We start from the raw sequence: 23164 nt of genomic DNA on the forward strand, positions 1-23164 counted from the left end.
TAGTCTTTGATTCTTGATTCTAGTCTTGGAAAAAAAAAGTTTAATTTACCACAATCTGCTAACGTAAAAGGTTAAACAATTATGCCATTAATGAGTATTGGCTGTCTTGGTTTGTGAAAATAAAGCTGCTGCTATGACAAACTTATGCAAGAAATGTAAAAGGTAGTTATATTTACTTAAGGGATCTATTCATTAGACTATAGTTTGAAAGGACGAATGTGCTCTCTGCATTTGATCCATCCTTCAGTACCGCTGGGGCAACCTGTCATTAACGGCGGACGCAACAGTGCAGCGCCCAGAGACCTATCTCCAGATATTGAGCGAGGCTTGATCAGGACTACCTTATCTTTTTTATGTATTGTGCTTGTTGTGGGAAAACCAGAGTGGCCAGAAGAAACCCACCCAGACATGGAGATTTGAAACTTCACATAAACAGACCCAGGCTTCTTACTGTGTGGCGAGAGTACTACCCATGCCGATACTGTGAATGATGTATTGTCCAAGGACACCCATGATAGTTCAAATCAACAGTATAAAGACACATTTTGAGACACAATATATTGCTACAGAGAAATATTGCGATATGAACTACTGGAAATGCATTTGCAAACATAAGAGATATAGACCAAATATACAGTACGCACTTTAATACGTTGTATAAAGATTTGATTCAATAAACGATAATACTGAAATACTTATGTTCTGAACAAACTTTCACAAGTTAATACATGAAACAGATTATCGGCTGCACATTTTTAAGAACATACAAAACACCCTTAACAAGTGGAAAATGTAATTGTTAAAAAAGTTGACAAAATGGCATAAATAATTTATTAGCATAAAAGTTATTTCTATCCACAAGCAACAAAACTGACATGTAATAATGGCAAATCTCAAATACAGCAAAAAAAGTACCAAATAACCATACCTTGAATATATGATACACATTGATAGTCTTAGCAGCCCACGCATATGATTGTGTATCATCACATAAATGTACAATATATATTAATTATTGAAAATTCATACAGTGACAGTATTGCACCCCTTCAACAGGCCAATATGAATTGTATTGTTCATACATATTTAGTTAGTTACAAGTTATTTATGGTTTACTCAACAGGATCCCCTTACCTGCAATCCACCTCTGCAAAGAACAAGTGGATACGAAATTTTTTCCCCTAATTGACCTTATATCCTAAGTACATTAAAGCGAATCAACTTTGTGACGTTGGACCAAGTCCTATACGCTCGTATAGCCCGTTATCTATTTCCCTCTGTTCAATTTTGAAATGTACTCAAAAACTAACGCAGTTGTTTTTTTTCTTCTCTAATCAGACGGTGGCAGATCCTCCCTGAGCGCAATTGGACGCGGGATTCATAACTATTCCGTGTGTTTTTGGGATGAATTTGGTTTCAGGCATCGAGATGGGCTAGCAACCAACTTTTTTGCAAGACCGGGGGAATGGAGTCCTGACTGCTACTGGCGGGATTGGATCCCGCCTTATTCTCAGGGTCAAGCATTCTAGCAATTTTTGTAATTATAAGCAAAAAAAAAAAGAGAGAGAGTTGTTTTTTTCCTTTCTGTCTTTCACAAAATGATCGCTCCTCGTGGGAAAAGTTCACATCTCAAACTATCTAGTATTGGGATTGGTTTTAATGAGGCAAGTCAAGAGAGTATGTTGGTGTGTTCCTAGCCCTTTTCTAACTAGCATAATTGTCTGAGTGTGCTTTTAAGACATTTTTTAACCACTGTTTGCGAGAAAAACTAAATCGCCTTCAGTGATTATTATTTCGACGAGAGACAAGAGGTGCTCATTGGGAATAAAAACTTTTGGTGGAGAAGTTGGAAGTTGTTATTTCAGATGATGTGGACCCATGGCGGGGTGAGAGGGCAGAGAGAGTACCCCAGGGCGGAGGCAGTCCACTGGGGGAAGGTTGGGCCGCGTTAGGGGGCAGAGTGGATTCTCGGATGCACAAGCACGCTCTCTTGGCGTGGAGTCGAACAGGTCTAAGTAAAAACTGCGGGGGGTGAACCGAATCATCGCCACTGCTCAGTTTAGCTCCAGAGGCGAGGGATGAGGGCGGATAGGTGATCTGAAAAGTCGCCTAGGATTTCTGAGGAGTTTGGTGGTCTACTGGTCTTTTGTCCTGTGCAGCTTTAAGAGATTTTAGATTTAGGGTAACATTTTAAAGGGTCCATATTAGGCTATTTTTAGGTCTATGTTGTGATGTTGTTTCCTCATCGCAGACATACCTGGAGTTGTGTTTTGTTTCATTCACACATGTTTAACACACAAACTATGCATATTTAGGAGTTCTTCTCTCAGATAGAAAACACTCTGTTCCACCTTCTGATTTCAGGTGGTAATAAAGGAATTGCTCCACCTTGTTTTTGAACTCCATACACCTTCACCAGAATCTTTTGAATAATTTCAGTCCTGGAATTGTCAATCTGTGCTGAACAAAAGGTAAGATGCAACTGAAAACTTTCACTACATGACATCACAACAGAGCATTTTGAGCTTTGAGCCCAAGTCCTGCCTCAGTATTGTAAAAGCAACTCTCCTAGGGTCAAAATGAGACCACTGTGTGCTGTCTGCATCTAATTATAATGTATTTTAATCATCCGCAAGCAGGAGGTTACGCTGGTGTACTGTTAGCATGCTAGTAGTTGTTAGTGTTACAATAAACTAATATAAACTAATTCTGTTTTCATGTTTTTAAAAGTAAAAGTAAAAATCTGGTACAGCACCATTAAAACTGAGATGCAGTATTCTGCAATCTGTAAACAAACAAGAAAACAAAATCACATAACTCTTCCAGACTGCTTAGCTAGTGCAGTGCAAATACCTAGAGTGAAACATTGGGGAGGAGTATGTTGGCCAAAAAGTACAATATTACTCAACTGAAAGTGGTATGTCTTCTGTATCTGTATATAGCCCTTTCTGTTGGGCACATGTTTTAGCCTTGCTAAAGAAAGGATGAAAATTAAAATGGAACTCAATATACCAAAAAAGAATATAGAGCGGTACAAACTTGACACAAAATGTGGTAAATGCCTGATACAAGAGCTTAAAGGGGGGGTGTTTTATTTCTATGTGATATTAACTGCTAACACATAACATATTTAGATGGGAGACTTAGACTAGACTTTTATTGTTTTCAAATGGCTATATTTGCCACAAACAATGTATTAACAAGTTTCAAGTTTTTGTTTTTGACACTCTTGAGTCTCCCCTCCCTTTGCTCTCTGCACTAAGTCAGCCCCCCTTCAGAGCGCTTTCACAACACATCTGTGTGCATCCTGCTAATGAAACTACAACACCTCAGGTTTGACAAGTTGTTGTGTACAGTTTTGCATTATGCTTTTCTGTATGGAGAATTTGTGGTAGGGTTGTGGGCTGAGCATTGGACAGAATCTTACAGCTAAACTGTAAGGAGGGTTTGAAAAGGGCATGGGAGAGATCGGTAAATTCCTCAAACATGCATTGATGACATCTTAAACCTCTTCAGGCATGTTTTAACATAGTAGAAAGCTAAAATAAATACAATAATTTTGCATAACACTCTGTCTTTTAAGAATCAAGTGAAGTAACCAAACGATAGCTCTTAATTACATTGATCATCTCATTGACTGACTGAATAGCTGCACTCTGCAGATCGTATTACTTTTACACATCATGACGTTCACTATTGTAAACTTGTCACAGTTTTTCTAAAGGTTAGATTATTTATTACTTCCTTTGTACCTCTTTGCTCCCTAAACCCTATATTTGATTTTCTTCTCTCAAAGTTACAAAGCTATCCTTCTGGGAGCAGCCATGTCAGAGTTTTTGGGCGCGTCGTGAGCAACATTAGCCACCCGAGGCCTCCTGCATTTGAAGAAACATAACAACAACAACCTCCGCCGCACTGGTGTATACTGTAAGTTGGAGTGTGAACTTACTTTGTCACTAATGAAAGTAGCAAAGTGCCCGCGAGGACCTAGAACTACTGTTTGTTTGGTGTTTTTGAGAGCGTTCACGAGGTGCAAGGTGGCAAAACTTTGGGAGATCTTTCTGACAGCGCGTCGAGACCCACGCTGAGGGGGGCGGGTTGTTAAGATTGAAGTTTTTACGACACCCAGGGACCTCCTGACAAGATTCCAAATAGGCGTTTCATATGTGCGTGTTTACCGACCGCAGTGAAGTCGGTGAGGGCTTTTGAATTGAACCAAAGCGCGTCACGTCAATCTGTGTCACATTTATCTTTATTGATCTCCGGCACAACGTATTTGATGGAGGCACGTGGGCGGCGAGAATTATATGAAAAACAAAATTCTCAATTGAGTCAAAAATGCATGAAAGATGGCTCATTATTTAGGTCGCGTGAGTCTGAACTTGTATTCGCACTGAAGAGGACAAGAGTTTAATAGAATGTATTTTTGATATACATAATTAGAAGTACAAAGGAAGACACACAAGAGTCTAGATTTCAGGCTTTTAGTATACAGTATACAATGTTATGTCATACATTATTGTCTCTAGAAGTATACATGAACTATATGTAGTGGTAAAGAAATAAGTAAAGTTATTATTATCCTGCTCTTAATGAAATACAAACTAACCAGTTCACTTTTTTTGAAGGTTGACAATTAATGGCCAAAAGTACTCTATATGATTTTGTTACAGCGCTATAGTTTTGTTGCTTGTTTAGAGGAAAGAAACTCGATTATGGGACAAATTTGATATATTCACTGTTTTGATGATTAAAATGAGTGTGATTCATCTTCACATTGCACGAGACATGGTTTAACAAAGACTTTTAGTATCCCAGCCATGATTTAGCCATTATTTCTGATGAACCTTATTGAATCAGTTTGAAATATACTGTATTAAATCGTATCAAATCGAAAGCTCACTGTATCAAGATATGTATCGTGGCCCATGTATCAAGGTATGTATTGTATTGGAAACTTTTTAATGATACCCAGCCCTATTACAGACACATAGTGTGGAAAACAAAATTGTAACCACAAGAGAGTTTTGGAAGTCAATTGGACTTGCTGGCACTTACTGTAATATTATGTTTTATTCTGAAATGTAGAACTCACTTCACAGAAGAGAATTGCGAGACACAGTATGTCACATTTTTGTTGTTTTTATTGCACTGAAAAACACGTGTGAGCAGGCTTGCATTTCCATAAGCCTGACTCTTATTTGGCCTGGTGGAGGGGCTCTTTCTGCGTGTTTTTTCTTGGAAATGTACTTGCTTTGGCTGTAATATTCCACTGTATGGAATCAAACTTATCTACCTCCATGGAGAATGTTCCAACGTATGGTTTTAACTCTCTATCTCCATGGAATCTTGGGGCCACCTCTGGAAAGTTACATTGTCAACAGACATTCCTACTGTACCTTTTGAGGTGCACTGTGTGATATCTCTGGTGGAGGGTCACCACCTGCTTGTCTCCATGTAGATGTTATTGTTTTGCCTGGAATGTTACACAGAATGGCATTTAATGTAACTATCTTGCATGTATTCAATTACATGTATTTTTATTGCTCAAAGATCTATGCATGGAAAACAAAAAACATTCTTACTGTGAACACTCACACAGATCTGACCTGTAACTTGACCTAGCGGTGTTGCCAGTCTCCCCGGAGATACTTAAGTTTAACACAATATTGTGGAACATTCCAGACTAAGCAATGGCATCTGAACTAAAAAGCAAGTGGCATACCCACTGGAAAAGTGACATAATGCACCTTTAAGTTTGTGTTTTGCCAGGAAAAAGTATTGCCAAATAAACAGCTGCATATAATCTTGGACACTTAGAACATCCTTATAATCTGCTTAAATGTGTTTTTTCAAATATACTTTTTAGAATTGTTGTTTGCTTCTTCGTTTTCTCTTTTTGCAGTTAATTAGCGGTTGGCTTCAAATATATATAAAAAATGAGGAAAAAACACTTGTGCATGTAATAGTGGTATACCCTATTATAAACTTGGAAGCCAAAGGTGTGAATACCCTATAGAAGCAGCCTCGTTATGTGGAGCATCATCATTAACTGTGATAGCTTTCTGCATTTCTTAAACAAATCAGTAGTGTACTCTGAACCTCTAGATAAAGGTTACTATGTCATTTTCAGTTCCAGCCAATCGCACCACATATAATGAGAATACAGATGCACGGACTCTGGTGTTTGTATGGGGGGCCCCTGGATCTCATTTTCACATGGTCAGGACCATAGCAGGAGGTGAGGCCAGGCTACAAGATATTTTTATATAAATGAATAATTTTACTCAGTTTTATTTGAGCTGTTTCAATATATATATGACATAATTACATGTAAGAGGATTCAAATTGCACTTGAAATAAAATCTATAAACAAGACACAGAAAATATATAGTAACAAATGTAGTTTAAGATTAACGCTGCACAGTAATTGCAAATGCAATAGACTTGTTTTGGTATTTGTTTTTTGGTTTTTTGGACTCAGTTCACTATATGCCCTAATTTAGTAAATATTTACTTTTTTTTTTTATTTAACTAAGTTTATTCATTATCTCATTATTGCAATTCCAAGCATACTGTATATCAAATATGGTGCCACATTTGTCTTTCTGCGTGACGCCAGATCTAAAAAACAACTTAAAAATGTGCATTACATCGACAATTATTAGCTAATATTAGAGTAAACCATATCAAAGTATATCACCTGGATGAGCACCACAGTTTGAGAACCAATAATCCAATGATAAGTAATAATAATAATAGGCAAGACACGGCAGGTGAATAGGGGAAAAATAAAAATAAAAATTGAAATATCAATTTTAAACCTCTTCTGTAGTTTACTCACATACATGGAAGAAAATGTATTACAAGCTTTTCATCAATGTATTTTTTTCATAATGTTTTCATTTTGTATTTTATGTGTAAAAACTGCCAAAATATATTTTTGAGGCATTTGAATCTCAAAAATAGATGGAGCCAGGTATAAATGTTTTGCTTAATTTTATTGTCATATTGGATACTAAAAAGTATTTAGAGGAGGATTTTGGTTCTTAAAAAAGTTAATGTTTTTGAAAAGTAAAGTTAAACTCACTGAAAAATTGCCTAAAGTTTTATTTCGACTCATTTTCTGGAATTAAAACTGAAATAAATCAGACTTGGAATTAGATATCAAAAAATCCTTCTGCGTGTTTTGTAAATTTTGTTAAGCACAAGCTTAGCAAGTTTGGTGTATTTAGGTGCTACTTCAAGGGGTGATCCTTATGCCCTTGTGGGGAAAATGTGCATTTTGAGAAAATAGCCTTTGAAGTTACAATGTCCCATATAACTCTATAGATGCAAGTTCATTAAATTAAATATTAAAACATATTTTGGTGCATAGTGGACCATTTTGTTGTTTCCACATGAAAGCTTGTATGCTAAGAGACCAATGTGTAGTGTCTCACCTTAAATTCCCTATTGCCATGCTCTTTGTGCAATAGTCACATTATATATATTATACAATAACAGTAGAAGTAAACCGTATGTAGCCGTTAACAAATTGTAAGATCATAATATTCAGTGTGACTTTCGATGTGATGCTTACTAATACAGTTTACCACAAACCAATCAAGTGGGCTAGATGTTTCCTTTGTTACAGGCCAAAGGTTCCACTCTACTCATATCTACTCTACTGGTAGGTACCCTTGATATTTGTTAGTTTTTTGGTTTGTTAGTGTACTTCTATTTGAGTTTAGTAAAGGTTTTCTGTGTGTCTAGCAAATAATTTGCTCTTTAGTTGTTCATGCATACTATTGTACTATTCTGGAGATTCTTTTTTTTTTTTTTTTTTTGCGGGCGGTCTGGCATACATTTTTGCATTGAGAATGCATAACACATGATGGACGACTTATTGTGTCTAAACATTTTTATTTTATTTTGTTCATAACATCCCGATTATATTATCATCCTAATCGTAAATATTCTGTTTGATTGGAAAACTTGGCACCGTTTGCTGTAATCTTGGATGATTTGTTGAAACGTAACAGATACTTGAGGAGGTCATGTGATGTCACTATAATGAAGGAGACTTAATTAGAGAAAAAAGACATCTATCAATTAAAAACACAAGTCTGTTATAGTGGTTACTGAGAGGAATTGAAAGCATGAAGTTTAAAGCTTGACACAGGAAAATGGACTATAAGATATGTTTTGGCTTGGGGTTGAAGTTTCAGCTACCATCCTAGCCTATTAATTAAATAACAATGGCCAATACACTTCTGACTAAATGATGTCAGATGACTAAAGCACTGAAATCAACATGTTACGAATAGCCTAGATCCATGTCCGTCTCGTCCTGGTTTGTAGTGGTCCTTCTTTCTCTCACATGCGCTCCCGGTCCTCTGCTCTGTCTGTGGCTCGCCTCTGCTGAAGCCTTTCCACCAGAAGGGGGACCAGTCCGTCTGCCATAGACCGAGAGTGTCCGGCGGCGAGCGCGAGGCGGAGGGGACGACTCGGAGTCCGGATCCGGCGCGAGCAGCCGATCCAGCACTCCGCATCTTGCCGCGCTCCCTCGGATTTTAATCATGCCTCTCTGTCTGTGTGTGAGTGCAGGCAGGCTGACAATGATTTCCTCAGTGATTACGTACAGAGCGAGTCCCTGCGGGGTAGGGGCCCCCTCTGGAGCCATCCTGATGGCTTTGGGGGCCTTGCTTCCATTTTCCATTATTATGTGGACTACCGGAGCGACAGCGCAGTCCAAGACCTTGCAGGTTTGTGATGAGGAGGGAGCTTCCATCTTCTCTCTGTTCTTCATCCTCTTTTTAAGAGCTATTTAGACGTAGACTTAGAGCACATTCCGAACCTAATTCATGATTAGCTGAGTGCAGCGGGAAAAGCGCTAGAGTCCAGGAGAGTTTTGATGCTGTTAGCTGGATTTGAAATCAAAGTGTTGATGCTCGTTTTTACCTGCTTTTTTGGGTGTTTTGTTGCATTTTTTCGCACTCTCACAGGAGGCGGTTGCCGATGTCTTTCTCACGCGGATGCATTTCAGATGAGAGATGCGAAATGCTAGAAGTCGTAGTAGAAGTATAGCGCTTTTATCCATCCACGATGCCCGCACGCGTGTGTGTTTTCCCGGAGAATGGAAGCGCGTGACGGAACGCTGTTCTCGCACTTTTGCCGACGCACAGCTGCTCCACAACTAAACACAGTCGCCTATAGCCGGGCGAGGGCTAATTGGATTTTACCCGTCCATCCACCGCTGCTAAATAACATCGTGCCAATAGCGCGGGGCTAACTTGTGTATGATTAGTGGAATGCTACGAAAGGCGGTGGTTTTACGCACGTAAAGAGCTTTGACGCCAATTCCATATCAGACAGAAACTGAGCAACTTCGGCGTTCTTTTTTCTATAGGATGTCGCGCCGCAAGCAAGCGAAACCAAGATCACTGAAAGGTAAGTGGTACGGCTGTGCCAACATTTGATCTAGCAGAATCTCAGAATCATGAACTTGAAATATGTTTATTCTTTTTACGGAGTCTACTTGTGTTCAGCTTGTGACATTTCCAGTTTTGTCGTAGTTAAACCATAGCCTACTATTGCGTGATAATGCGTGAGAAGAGCAACAGTGTTGTTATAGACTACGCGTTACGCAGCAGCTGGCTACGGCGCGTCAACATCTGGATGTGCTCAGGAAAAAGAGACGCTCCTTTCTTGCCTTAGTCCGGAACTTGAGCCCGTCTGATGGAATGGGGTGCACACAGTCACGTGACCTCCGCCCCCTCCCTCCCTTCTTTTCCCCCGCTCCTCTCGTGTCTGTCTGAGAGAAACTAAGGAGGAAACAGTTTATGGAGAGGGAGGGAGGACCGTGGCGCGGTGACAGGTGTTAATACCGCGGGCTAATTGGAAAAGTTGGTAATGAAGTTAAAATTGATGCGTGTTTATTTGTGTTTGTGGCATGTATCTGATGTTTGGTCAGTGGTTTACAACGTGTTATTTGACCCTGGGGCCAAGCTGGGGCACGAGCATGGAGTAGCCTACTAGATACGATGAGTAGATCAGGTGTTTATTGCTTTATGTGTTAAAATTTGCAATTTACAATTTGTTAATCATAGTTCAAATTGTTACCATAATACAAATTCCCATCATCATATTCTTTCCAGTGAAAATGGAAAACTTTTGTGTGACTTGTGTAGAGCTTGAAACAACCAGAGCAACTAACAGCCTTGCTACCACTGTACTTTTGTCTGTGTTGGGGGGCTACAGTTCATCTGGCAGCCATTGTATTTTTGCCCAGCGAATAATCGTCCGCAATTTCACATTCCCAGCTTGCGGTCTGTGGACCCCTCAAGCCTGCCTCTGTGTCTCCTTCTCTGCTCCCCCTTTTTCTCGGAAGTCTTCATCTCAAAAGGAAGATTACATGGTCTGTGTGTGACTATATTCGTGCAGCCACCATTTTAAATCAATACCCGCGACAGGGGAGGAAAATGAGCGTGCATTGCAAAAATTCGGTTATACTAGACCCAATTGCTTGTAAACACATTGTTCCTGGCTTTGGCGTAGTTTCTTTAGTTCCTTTCTGTACAGCATTACTAATCCTCAAGTACGCATCGCTTCTATATTGCATTCTACAAGTGTGCATGGGAACATCTGTTAAAATTTCTATGTGATAAATATGAGCTATAGCGTGAATTACTATGCAAGTGTAGCCAGAAGGATGATGGCATTGTTTGTTTTAATATTGTCACTTGGAATTCCAAATCATAAAAACAGATTTTTTTTGGAAAACTGTAGCTTTACATCTTCATCATAACGTTGAAGAGTGTTGAAGTGAGAGAGAGTTACTTATACTTTAGGAAGGCCCGCAGATGTTATTTATTGTTCTTTGTCAATGTCCGCTGGGACTTAACAGCACTTACAGATGTCCACATTAACTGTACGAGCGTTTTGTTGGAGAACGCCACTTTTACTTCACTCAATTTAAACTGCTTAGTCTTGCTATATTTGATTTTGCTTGTATCCAGTTTTGGAATACACATTTATAGTCTTGTGCTGACTCGTAGCGGTGGTCAGTGACTTTTTCTGTGCCAAAAAGTACATTTTGTTCCAGGAAGACAAGTCAGAAGAAGGTGGTTGAGTAGGACTGTGGAATATGGTAAAGCTATATGCACTAAGTGTGTTGAGTATTGCAATATGCAGTGGTATTTTGCTATTTGTGTGTAATAAGTAGTTAATAAAAAAGTTCAAATTGTGACAAAATTGTAACTCTGGAGAAAACAGAAAATCAAATCAAACTTTTTAAATATTTCCATTGTTTCTAATTATGGTCTGAATTCCATGTTCATCTTATTAATTGTTTAGTATTTCATATTTCACCCATGTCTTAAATGTTACTGCTTCTCGATACGCTTTCCAAAATACGTAACTGAACATCTTTTCTTTTTTTTCTTTTTTTTTTGCAAATCTACTAGAAATTGCCATGACAACGTTTTCAAGAATCAATACTTTTACCCAAAAGTTTGTCATTTTTTTCAAATCTTATCTGAAGAAGTCTATTGCGAAAAACAAATACTTCAGTTTTGAAAAATGGTCAAAAAATATTTTTCTTTTTCTGTTTGTTACCATCTTCAAGATATTATCAGTAACAATAATTTCATGTGGATTTTATCAAGGAGGGATGGAATAATATTTCGAATGCAAAAAAATACTATTGGCTTTTGAAAACATTACTACACTTTACTACTACTTCTACTACTACTACTACTATTACTACTATTACTACTACTAGTTAGAGTTAGACAAACTATATGGATCCACAAGGGAAATAATTTTGGACACAGTAGCTCACACATCACAATAAATATAACAGCAAAGAGCAAACATATAAATGGTATTACTACTACTACTACTACTACTACTACTACTACTTTACTATCTATTGTGTTAAGAGTAAACTGCAAGCCCCCCTATAACTTTTAAAAATGGCACACATCTGTTTTTGCAAATTAAGAGCCATATCCTACATAGACGCACACGCACTCTGCATTAAGAAGACAATATCATTTCTGAGACAGTTGGCACTCTTCTTCCTCCCTCCCTCTCTTCCTCTCTCCCTCCCTCTCTGTCTCCCCCTCTCCCTCGGTGACAACCCACCCTTCTCTCTCCCTCTCTCTCCCTCACTATTGGCTGACGTGTGGGAGTCAGAGGTTATGTTTTTGGTCCCATGGAGAAAAAGGGCAACATTACAAGTCCCGTTTCAATTAAGTCGGAGAGACAGATCCGGCGATGTTATTGCTTGGGGGAATAAATGGCGCAAGACGAGCCCCATACATCATTGGCGTATATGCAAACACTTGAGCCGCACGCCTGACATTTACTCAATCCTCCGGCCCACTGTGTTCCTCAACTGTAGGCACATTGTAATTTTGTTTTGATGTGCTGAGCTTTGGGGTCAACACAATTCCTACTGCCGTGATTTTGGAAAATATTGTTAAAGTAAGTTTGAAGTATAGATTTGGACGATATGATGAAAATTAACTGTGTTTTTGTTTCTTCGTTTTTTTTCCCATATTTTGAAAGCAGATTGTCATTTTGTTTTGATGTGCTGAGTTTTGGGGTCAACACAATTCCTACTGCCATGATTTCGGAAAATATTGCGCAAGTAAGTTTGAAGTAGGTTTGGGCGATATGATGAAAATGTTATCATTTTTTTCCCAAATTGATGCTTAACTTATGTTATTTTGTCTTTCCAATCAAATTACTTACAACAATACTTTTGATTAGTGCCATATACTGTAGTGTCAGATTTCCTACTCCATACTGAACACTGCTTCAAACCACATGCGTTTACTGGCAGGAGGTTGACTGTGGACCTCTCCATTAAAAGACCCCAGCTTCTCATTCATGATTAGAAACGACTGAACCTGGTTTGAATTTTTTAAATTATTATTACTTTTTTACTGTAGCATAAATGTCACGTCGCAATTGAAATCGCAGTTTGAATAGTCGTAGTTAACAAATCGCAAAAATATGAAATTGTTTATGTATTCCCACTGTTCAAAAACAAAAAAAAAGTATCCCAGTTCCAAAAACTTGTTAATCTTCTATAGGAATACCTCAAACATGTTCTGTAATATTTGGGATTCTTGCTTTAGTATAGCAGCTCATATTTCAGTTTTCTCTCTAAAGCAACTGAATGTTTAAAACATTCTGTTAAATTAATCTGAATTTTAAAAAGTAAATATGAAATATAAGCCCATTCCAATACTTGCTGCAAAAATCGCAATTTAAAGTTCTTCCTCCAAAATCATTTGCAGAGAAGGAAGCCAGTTTCTCTCATCTGCATACATAAACATAGCTTTTACGTTTCATTTACCAAGGCCATGGCAGATGTCATGAAGTCAGCGCTGTGTCATGTACTCCTTTAAATATTTGATGAATTTCACGTGGGTTGGTTTTCTGTCCACTTGAGTGACTTTTTACGGCAGCCTAGCGTAAAACACACAAAAAATGTCGTTTATGGAATTAAATAGTTTGATTTTGGACCAAAGATGTAGTAGTTTCGTACACTTTTAGTACATCACATTACTGAAAAGTCTATGAAAATGCACTGCTTAAAAACTATTCTTCTTTTTCTAAAATGTTATAAATTAAATAAATAGATCAGATCAATCAGATTTGCCCTAAGAATATGTTATTTATTTATGCTAAATTTTGATTATCATATATTATTTCATTACAACATTTACAGCAGTTGTGAAAAGAATGTAAAATTATATCATGCTTGTCGCAAATCAACCACGCACTTATTTCACAATCAAATTCACAGCTAATTTTGCACATTTAATCAAATATTTTCTCCTCATTTATTTGAACAAATGATTTTCACCCCTTCCACACATGTTCAAATTAGCAGTAGCTTAGTTTGGGAGCAGGCTGCTGTATTCCGGTCTGCTCGGTGAATTAATGGTCTGTGGCATAACACCCATTAACACTTTTCTAATTTGACACCAAAATATGGTTAGTATTATTATTGAGGGAGGGATGGCTGTGCTGTGGAGAGACACTGTTATCTTAATGTGATAGGCTGCCCTGTATCTCTATAACCAGTGTGGCGTCTGCTGCTTGTTGTCATGAACTATCTGGCAACATGCAAGGAATGTTCATATTGGAAAATAGTGATTGATTTGATTTTTCTTCTTCGTTTTTTTTTTTTCTTTCTCTTGATTAAATTGCATATTTTTAAGTAAACACGATGGCTGTTCACAAATCAGAAAATGTGCAATCTTTTGAAATCTGAAGAATGATCACCATAACTGATTGTAGATTGTAAAATTTTAGTATGAAAAATTTGCAGATTTGATTTAAAACAGAGGAGTACGATTTGTAATTTGGAAAAACATGTAAAAGATAAAATCCATAATATCAAGTTTGTTAGAACATTTGAACTTATGATCTGAATAAATATTTTCAGTTTTACAAATCTCAGTAGTAGAACTTGAACTTCCACAGCAAATTGTATTGTATGACGCACATGGAGGGAGCCATTTAAGGTTAGAATGGTTGATATTATAGCTGACAAAAGATTAAATCAATTCCAGATATACTCCACTCTGTGAGGGGGACACAACTGGACTTTGACTAGACTTGGACACCTTTCTGAACATGACGTTTGATGTTTGTAGTGTTTTTTTGTGTGGTTTTGTGTATATGTTTAGTGTGAAGAGAGGAGTAGGAGTTTTTTTTGTTTTGTTTTTTTGTCTGTTTTTATTTTTTGTTGCCTTTGCTTAAACTGAAAAAATAAAAGTATAAAGAAAACTCTCCATATATCAAATCAATTCCACATGAGGTGCCTACACACAAAAACTATATGCAAAAAGATTGAATAATATTTTTTCCGCAATCGAACAAACGCAGGTGTTGAGTCAGATGTTTGCTTTCTTGTTTCTGTGATTAAATTTCCGTGGAACACATTTAAAAATATGGGATTATGGTTATGGCAAAAACAAAACAAAAAGTGTGACGTTAACAATAATAGACAGACAATTTACTGTGACAATGATGGATTCAAATCTAACTCCTTTTTAATACGCTGTTTACTTTTAACATTTCGTCGCCAGAATTACAAATGCGATTAACACACTCCTCCGTTGCAAATTATTTATGACACTAATCACCAGTTCAAATAATGCTCATTAAGAAACTCGTCCTCCCTCCACTCTCCCTCCGTCCCCCTCTCCCCCCTTCCCCGCTCCTAATTGAGGAGTTTTGACCTCTTGACCCCTGCTAAATTGAGTTGTAGTCCCTGTGGCGAGCGTCTCCTTCGCCGGTCAGTCAGGGCGGATTACACAGCCATTGTATCGTACCGGGGCTGGCTGTAACCAAGCAGATGAGACACGCATATCTGAGGAACAAGCTAAGAGCGTGCGCCGCCACTGTCCTCCCTCTTCCTCTCTTTCTCTCTCTCTTGTCACACACTCTTTCTGTCTCTCTTTTTTCATTGAGGGGAGCTGCTCTGTAGATATGCACAGTCATGTCAAATAGACTTTTAACGCGTGTCTCGCAGTCCTGAATGGAACAGTGAGAGATACAGGACTACATTCATACCATACTCCATACAACTGTACAACAACTCACCCTTATGTAACAGATAACCTTCTGTCATGTCAAGCACCATTTCATCTTTGCACTTTTTTCTCCTTGACCTCTTGTATATTTGCATTATATATTTTTTATTCTTACTTGCACATACACATTTATATAATTATACCTTGTATGACACCAGCCACCTATTATTTTTGCCACTTATTTAGAATTTATTATCACCATTTATATTTTACTTTTTGTTTTTATATTATATTTTGATGTGTGAGCAACTGTGTTCAAATTATTTCCCTTGTGGGTCAATAAAGTTTGTCTAAGTCTAAGGAATGATGCAAGACGTTAGAATCCATACACAATGCATGTTTTTATTGCGTCATACTTTAACTCTTTTGACTGAATTGTTTTTTTCAAACTATGAAAGCCATGGCAGAAAAAAATAATAAAAATTGTTTTGTAGTGTTTTTTTTTTTTTCCAAGATTCACAAATGTAACACAAAGTATGAGAAAAAAAATATATCTGATTAAAACTTAAAACGTTAACCTATATTTTAGTAACTGCTACTTTGAGCAGCAAAACTACTTTTTGTTTCAACATTTTTGGCATCTGATAGTCAATCTTGTAGTTTGTCAAATATTTTTTTTTTAGTTCCTGGAAATAGCCATGGGATTTTATCAATAGTGCTCTTGTTTTGTAGCTATTGTTATTGTATAATTTTTGCACAAGCTCAAAATATCACAAATTACATTCTCAGTCTCTTTTTGTTTACCTGTGTCATAACTGAATAATAATAATGGGTAAATGTACATGTCTGATCATTCTGAACAAGAATATTAACTCAACCAACTCCAAAAGCGCAATTTGACCTAAAACAACACCATCGCAATTACATAATTTCTGAAAATGACTGTATTTTGATTTTCCACATTTCCTTCTCCATATTGAATTGTTGGCGAATCCTCCCCCTCCCTAAACACTGAATGGGGATTGTGCTTCACAGTTTGACAGGCAGTTCATTTTGTGTTTGGCCAATGCTTGCGTTAATTAGTGGCCTTTTACCGCTGCTGTTTTAGAATGTGATGAGCCCCTCTCTGAAGCAGTCCCGCGTGTGTTCCGAATTGTATCAACAAAAGCTAGCAGCGTGATTACAGTTTGTCACCGGCCAACTGATACCTGTACATGTCAAACATTAATTAACTGATAGTGGGTGTATTAGGAACAAGGCTGAGCTGAGTTAGGAATGAACTTGCGTGCTGTTTACAAGCTGAGGGTAGATCTAAGTGTGTTTCAATTAAGGTAAGACTGCTTGTGCGACAGAAATGACTCTTTGAAAGGACTTTATTTGAAATTGTACATCAAAGAAAATATGAGTCATATTTTTTATATTTTGTTTCTATTTTTATATTATATTGCTCACAGGGATTTTGATGACAGTATTAAGGCTGTGTTCACCCCACATCACCATTGAAACAAAACTAGAATCTAAACTAAACTTGGACTAGAGCTGAACAAATTATCTACATATAATGACAGCACAACTGAAGTTCTTAAAGCTCTTATATTACACGAAATGGATTATTTAAGCCATGTTAGAATGTTGTTACCTCGAGTTATGTTTTGTTTCATTCACACATGTTTGAGTCTACATCTCTAAATGCTCTGTCCCACCTTGTGATGTCAAGAAGCAGTAGTTTTCAAGTTAACAGCTGTACCCTTTACCTTAAATTCAGTAGAGATTTGCAATTCTAGATCTGAAATCATCCAGTGATTCTAGTGAGTGTACATGGAGTTTAAAAACAGTGGAGCACTTCCTGTACTACCACATGACGTCATAAGGTGGAACGTGTTTTCTTCTTTGTTTGAGGGAAAAAGTCAGCTTAAATATGCACGGTTTGTGTGTTAAACATGTGTGAATGAATGAATGTTTCACCAGTTTGAGATACTGGATACTAGATTTTAAGGGCTGTAGTCGACTAAAGAAATTCGTGATCGTCTAGAGACATGTCCTGTGCATTGATTAATTGCCTAAAAGTAGCATTAGAATCTTGTGCAATATAATAAAGACAACAACAGCTACACATAAGTACTAGTAAACTGCATCTTCGTAAGTGAAAAGGCAGACTGAACTGTACAGTCACTCAAAAACTCCAGCAAACTCACTCCATGCATTCTCTGGTGTAGTAATGATTTTTTTCTGACAAGGAATACTATTGTGATTAGATTTGCAATATATATTTAAAAAGTCTGTTTCTGGTCAGTCTGATTCTCCAGGAGTGGAGTTTGAGAGAATACTGAAATATGAGCTGATAAACTAATGCAAGAATCCCATGCTTTACACAGCGCTGTATAGATCTAAACTTCAGGTACTGCATGACCTTTCTACAAAACAACAGGATATTTAGTTCTTTGCAGACAATAACATTTTATTATCTAAATAATTGCAGCCGTTGCTTTGGTAAGTGTGCCAACTCAAATTGCGGTTTCGATTGGATTGTGATATACTGTATAATGCAGCCTTAATAACACTGACCGATCAAATTAAAGGGCTGCAAACCTAGTAATTTTATAGCCGCATTTTCCATTGTTTATTTGAACCCACCACACCAGTAGCCCCCACCTCTCGACCCCCGTAACTTGACATGACATTTATAATTACCCACCTGTCGAACGCAAATGGACGTGACTAACTCCGACAACAAAACTTTTAATACGTTCACTGTGGCGACAAATCACAAATCGCCGTAATGTTCCCTACTTCTTATGGTATTGTGAACTAGATTTTCTGCCTGAACTGCCTCATCTCGCCAACAGGGAGGGTAATCAAAACAAAACTCCACACACCAATCTCGGATAGAACCGTGGGGGATTTATTAGGACCCCCTATCCCGGGCCCATTTAAATGATCCCGATGTGCAGAGCTGGAGAAACTCATTACGCGCACAGGGCCCTCTTGATTTCTGACTTGGAAGGGAACAGGCAAGTTTGAGGCTCCCGGGGACAGAACCTCCGCTGCGTCCAACTACGGCTACTCCATCACTTTTAATTGATTTCACTAATTAATTGCCAGACCCATGACCCTTTGTTTGGCACGTTTACTCTATAGAATGTACACCTAAGGATTTAAATACAGGGTGTAAATGACATAAGTTAGCCGCTTGTTTTGTTTTCAGATCACACACAGATGCCAGAGAACTTAAAATGAGTTTGTGTGTGTGTAGTAGTGTCAGATACAGTTTGATACAGAAATTTGTATTGTAAACTAATTTGTGCAAGTATTGATGCTAAAAAGAAAATACACATACACAGAACATTATACATTTCCTTTTTTTTAGTTTTAGAATGATCTTGAGCATTCTCAGAACTAGTATAAGCCCAAATGGTATAACAAATGACAAAAAAAGAGTGTATTCTTATTATTTTTGTATTGTTTAGTATTGAAACTATTCCTTAGTATCACACTGAAGTTTGAAATTGTACTAGTAATTGCAGCAACATTAGTATTTATGTATACTAATATGTAAAAGAGTGTTAAGTACTGGCTGTAGAGGTTGCCAGATTTAGATTGTAAACAAAACTCTGTCCGCAGTTTTACAGTACGTTTCTCTAAAGCTGCACAACCTTTCGTTTTTCACATCTCATGTAATGGTTCTGATTAGGATCTCGTTTTGCATAGAAAAATACTTCAGAAATATGCAATTCTAAAACTATTTCCGCCATTAAAAATCTTGCAGTATTGTCTTTTAAACATGAATTCCATTTATTAGACCGCACTGTGTGTTTCAAATTCTCATTGCCAAAAAATTACGAGAGTTATTACATGTATTTGCGATCTTTTACTGTACAAAGCAACTGACTGTAAGATTTTTTTCTGTTGTTTTGGGTGTGACTTTGTTTAGGATCTTAGTTGCATAGAAAAGTGCTTCGGAAATATGCAATTCTGTACAAACTATTTCCACCATGTTGTAACAAAATAAAAAATCTTAGACTATACTGGGTGTTTCAAATTCGTATTGCCAAAAAATGATTAGAGTTATTCCATGTATTTGTGAGCTTTAAATGTACAAGGCAACTTATTATAAAACTTTTTCTGTTTGGTTTGAGTTTGTGATAGTGTTTTGATAGAATGGCTGGAGTTGAATGGAGCTAGGTCAGTTACTGTTTGTTGCTTTGTGGAAACGTACGTCCAATATCTCACATGTTAAACTTCCAACTTTTTGATATTCTGTGATTAACTATTAAGTACTACTGCCATTTTATGACTCTATGGGGTACTCAGCATGCTCAGAGACATCTTGCATGAACAGAGCACAGGCTGGACAAGACCTGGCAGTGGGTACACAGCGATTCTTTGCAGTCTTCAGAAGAAACAGCTCAACACTTTTCTTCCCCTCTTCATTTTTCACCGAGCCTTGACACCCTGCTTGACACCGACTCTCTCTCCCCCGAGGAAAAGACTTGTGCCGCCATAGGATCTCGCCTTAATTATGCAAAGTACTGGATATTTTGTGCGATTTTAAAAGTGCGCCAGTTTCTGCTTTGGCAGTCGCCGCTCCACACCCCTACTGGGAGGTCCTGTCAGATACAGCCCCCCTTCGCCTCCTTTGCTCGCAAAAATGAAAGGCTAGTAAGAAAAGACATAATGGAGAATGCATTTCAGCTGCATGGGGTGGAACGCAGACGTGTAAGGAGTCCTCGGCGAGACCCTGGTTTTACATAGAACAGGTGGGAGACGCTTTTGTTCTCCTCCCGCTGCTAAAATCCATTTCATTTTCGGGAGTTTGACATGCCACAAGGAAACTCTCCCCTGTTCCGGCGATAACGTTAAAAAAAAGAAAGAAAAAAAAAATTGGTTCTTATCTTTTTGACTAAACAGGGGTGATGTTTTGTCCAAGGCCAGAGCGCTTGTCAAAAAAGTCAGTCACGATTTGGTTGCCAGGCGCTTCTAATGAGCGGACCCCGACGCTGATCAAGCCATCACTATTTTGTCATCTGCCATGTTAAAGAGCAGACAAGCACTTTGCAGCTGCTAAAGTTGTCAGGACATTTTACACACAGTGGGACTGGAAAAAAGACGTACGCGCGTGGTCCTGAATGTACAAATCTGTCTTTTGATACAATTTTGCAAGTCAAGGCTACTGGCTAATGCAGTCATCAAGGTGTTTTTCAGTGGGTGATTCACAGTTCACGGGGGGAGAGTAGGTTCATAATTCATAATGCGCTATGTTATTTACGTAGGTGTTTGCAGCAATGCCAAAAGTGATCCATATGAAAGACTAGCACACACTCCCAGACCGCAAGTTGAGCTGTCGAAAGCTGTTGGATTCTCCCAGAGTTTCCATACACTCAAATCTCAGTAGTAAATAATAAAACGGTAGAAATGGCCAGCGTGTACAACTTATTAACTGTTTCTTTCCCTTTCTCTCTCTCTCTCCTCCCCCATCCCTCTCTGTTGTCTCTCTCTTTCTGGCAGTAGAAGACAATGTGACGGAGGAGCTACACAGTCCAGGGCAGACTGCCATTCCAAGCGGTAATGCTCCGTTTCATATTTCATCATTTTTGGGGCTGGAAAGGTTGTGGTTTGCTGAAGGAATACACACAAAATATTCTGTGTTTTGGGGGAAGTGTGATATTACATGTAAGGTAGAAGGCAATCCTTAAACATGCATTGCTACAGAACTTTACATGATACTGAGTTGGATTTTAACTTACTGCAATGAGCAATTATTCAGATACATTTTCCCCCAAAATATAAATTTACTCATAAAGACCTTAAAGATGCTGTGCCTGATTCTTACTGTCCTAAAACAAGAAAAAAACTTGCTTATTTATGGTTTACTGTGTTCCAGCTATTACTCACTTCAGAACATCCTCATTACTCACTGTGAGGACTTTATAAGAGCTTTTCACATCTTTCAAAGGTCACAGCAGATTCTTCATTCCACAGTACTGCTAACAAATATCAGCATGCTAACAGCCCATTTCCTGATTCTCTGAGGATAAAACACTTTATAATCAGAGATGTTTATACAATATATCTGTACTAGCACATTTTCCCCCACTACACAGAAGAAAATTGGCGCTTTTAGCCCATAGACCCTATCTTTGTAAAATGATAAAACCACACTAAAATGTGTCATGACAGTGAGCACGATATGCTTTGTGAAGCCATATGCATAGTATTTGGCATTTTTAGTTTTTATTGTCCTTAATGTATTCACAGACAAACATGGCTGAAAATGCGTGACAACTTTAAGTATTTGGATGTTTCATGTTGCCCACTCTAGTGACAAAGCAAGCGGATCATTGCATATGCTGTTCCATGCTCATTTAGTTTGTGGATGGAGTGATCCAATTACAACCCAAACCCACATCAAAGCAGCATTAGCTCTGCCAGAACACTTTAGGTCAATGTAAACTTGGACAAAGAAAGTAGAGCGGTTTCTATGTTGTGCATGTGTGAAAAAAATACTTTGTGTTTATGAATTTATGCATGGCCAGCCCTCTTTGTTTCCCAACCTTTACCGCTGTATGATGTAGGATAGCATGCCGCAGATGAATGTGCCTTGTCCTCGTGCATGCCATTCACGGCGCCCCCTCAGGAACTGCGTGGTAATTCAGGTCAGGCCTTGGCAGAGAGCCCCCTATGAATGAAGGCTGCTCCGGATGCACCACACTGTATATTTTCATTTCATTTGTCTCTGCTAAAGGTTAAGTCTCAGGCGTGGTTATTTTAAACCCGATATGGATGGGTTTGCCCAGCAGGCTGGGGACCCTGGGCCCTCAGAAGGCTGCCACATTAGTCCAGCGTTTACCCAGTGCAGTGCAGAGAGACTGAGCTAATGCACCGCTGCTACAGTCCAGCCTTTTAATGACTGCACTATACTGTAAGCTTTCTGTGTATCTGTTTCTAATGCAGTACCTGCTTGGGTGATGTAGAATGTGCTGATGTCTCTCTTTCAGATGGGGCTGTGTCAATATTATTGTCCATTATAGGGCTACAAGATTAATCACAGTCGAATCAAATTTGCCATTTCAATGGACATAATTAGCAAATCATAAAGTCTGCAATTTTTTAAGTACCATTATTTCCTCCACAAACCATACAACATACAACAAACAAACATATCCAGTCTTATTCTGAATAAAAACCATTAACCCTGTAGTTTAGATCTGGACAAATGTTTTCTGAAATATGATTCATGTTTTAATAAAATGTGAACTTTGAGCATTAAAATATGAATCACAAATCTGATTACAATCACAATGCTTATCACACTTGCCACCTGAATGTGTGAATATGTCAAAATGTATTACATAAGCAAGTTTCCTATCTCTGAACAAGAATCAAAATTGAAGCTCTTTCACTAAATAATTTAATAAAATAAACCCCAAAAATAAAATTCATATGATCACAGAAATGATTTTGTGAATTTACTTTTTGATATTTCATGGCAAAATACAGTGGTATCTGTATAGAAATCTGACTCTTGCTCCCCATCTGGGAGTATGACCTCAACACATTCTAAAATCTGAAAACCACAATTTCAGAAGAAATATCTAAATGGAAAATGCATAAATGGTGAATCT

General features: G+C 37.9%; 1 protein-coding gene across 3 annotated transcripts in view; it reads left to right on the plus strand.

Annotated features, from left to right (window-relative positions):
* The first annotated feature begins 8679 nt into the window (after window positions 1-8679).
* Window positions 8680-23164, plus strand: part of LOC110157604 (zinc finger protein 521) — a 141001-nt gene continuing 126516 nt past the window's right edge. For 2 of the 3 annotated variants that reach the window (XM_055152124.1, XM_055152125.1), the window contains exons 1-2: window positions 9312-9432; window positions 21051-21104. In XM_055152124.1, the coding sequence (XP_055008099.1) occupies window positions 9393-9432; window positions 21051-21104 (94 nt within the window). In that variant the 5' untranslated portion in view covers window positions 9312-9392. Of the gene's footprint in view, window positions 8748-9311; window positions 9433-21050; window positions 21105-23164 lie in introns of those variants that run through there. The other variant, XM_055152126.1, reaches the window with a different exon arrangement.

The sequence above is a fragment of the Boleophthalmus pectinirostris genome, unplaced genomic scaffold (genome assembly GCF_026225935.1).
Source record: "Boleophthalmus pectinirostris isolate CB_2022bp ecotype Guang Dong unplaced genomic scaffold, ASM2622593v1 HiC_scaffold_16, whole genome shotgun sequence".
Lineage (NCBI taxonomy): Eukaryota > Metazoa > Chordata > Actinopteri > Gobiiformes > Gobiidae > Boleophthalmus > Boleophthalmus pectinirostris.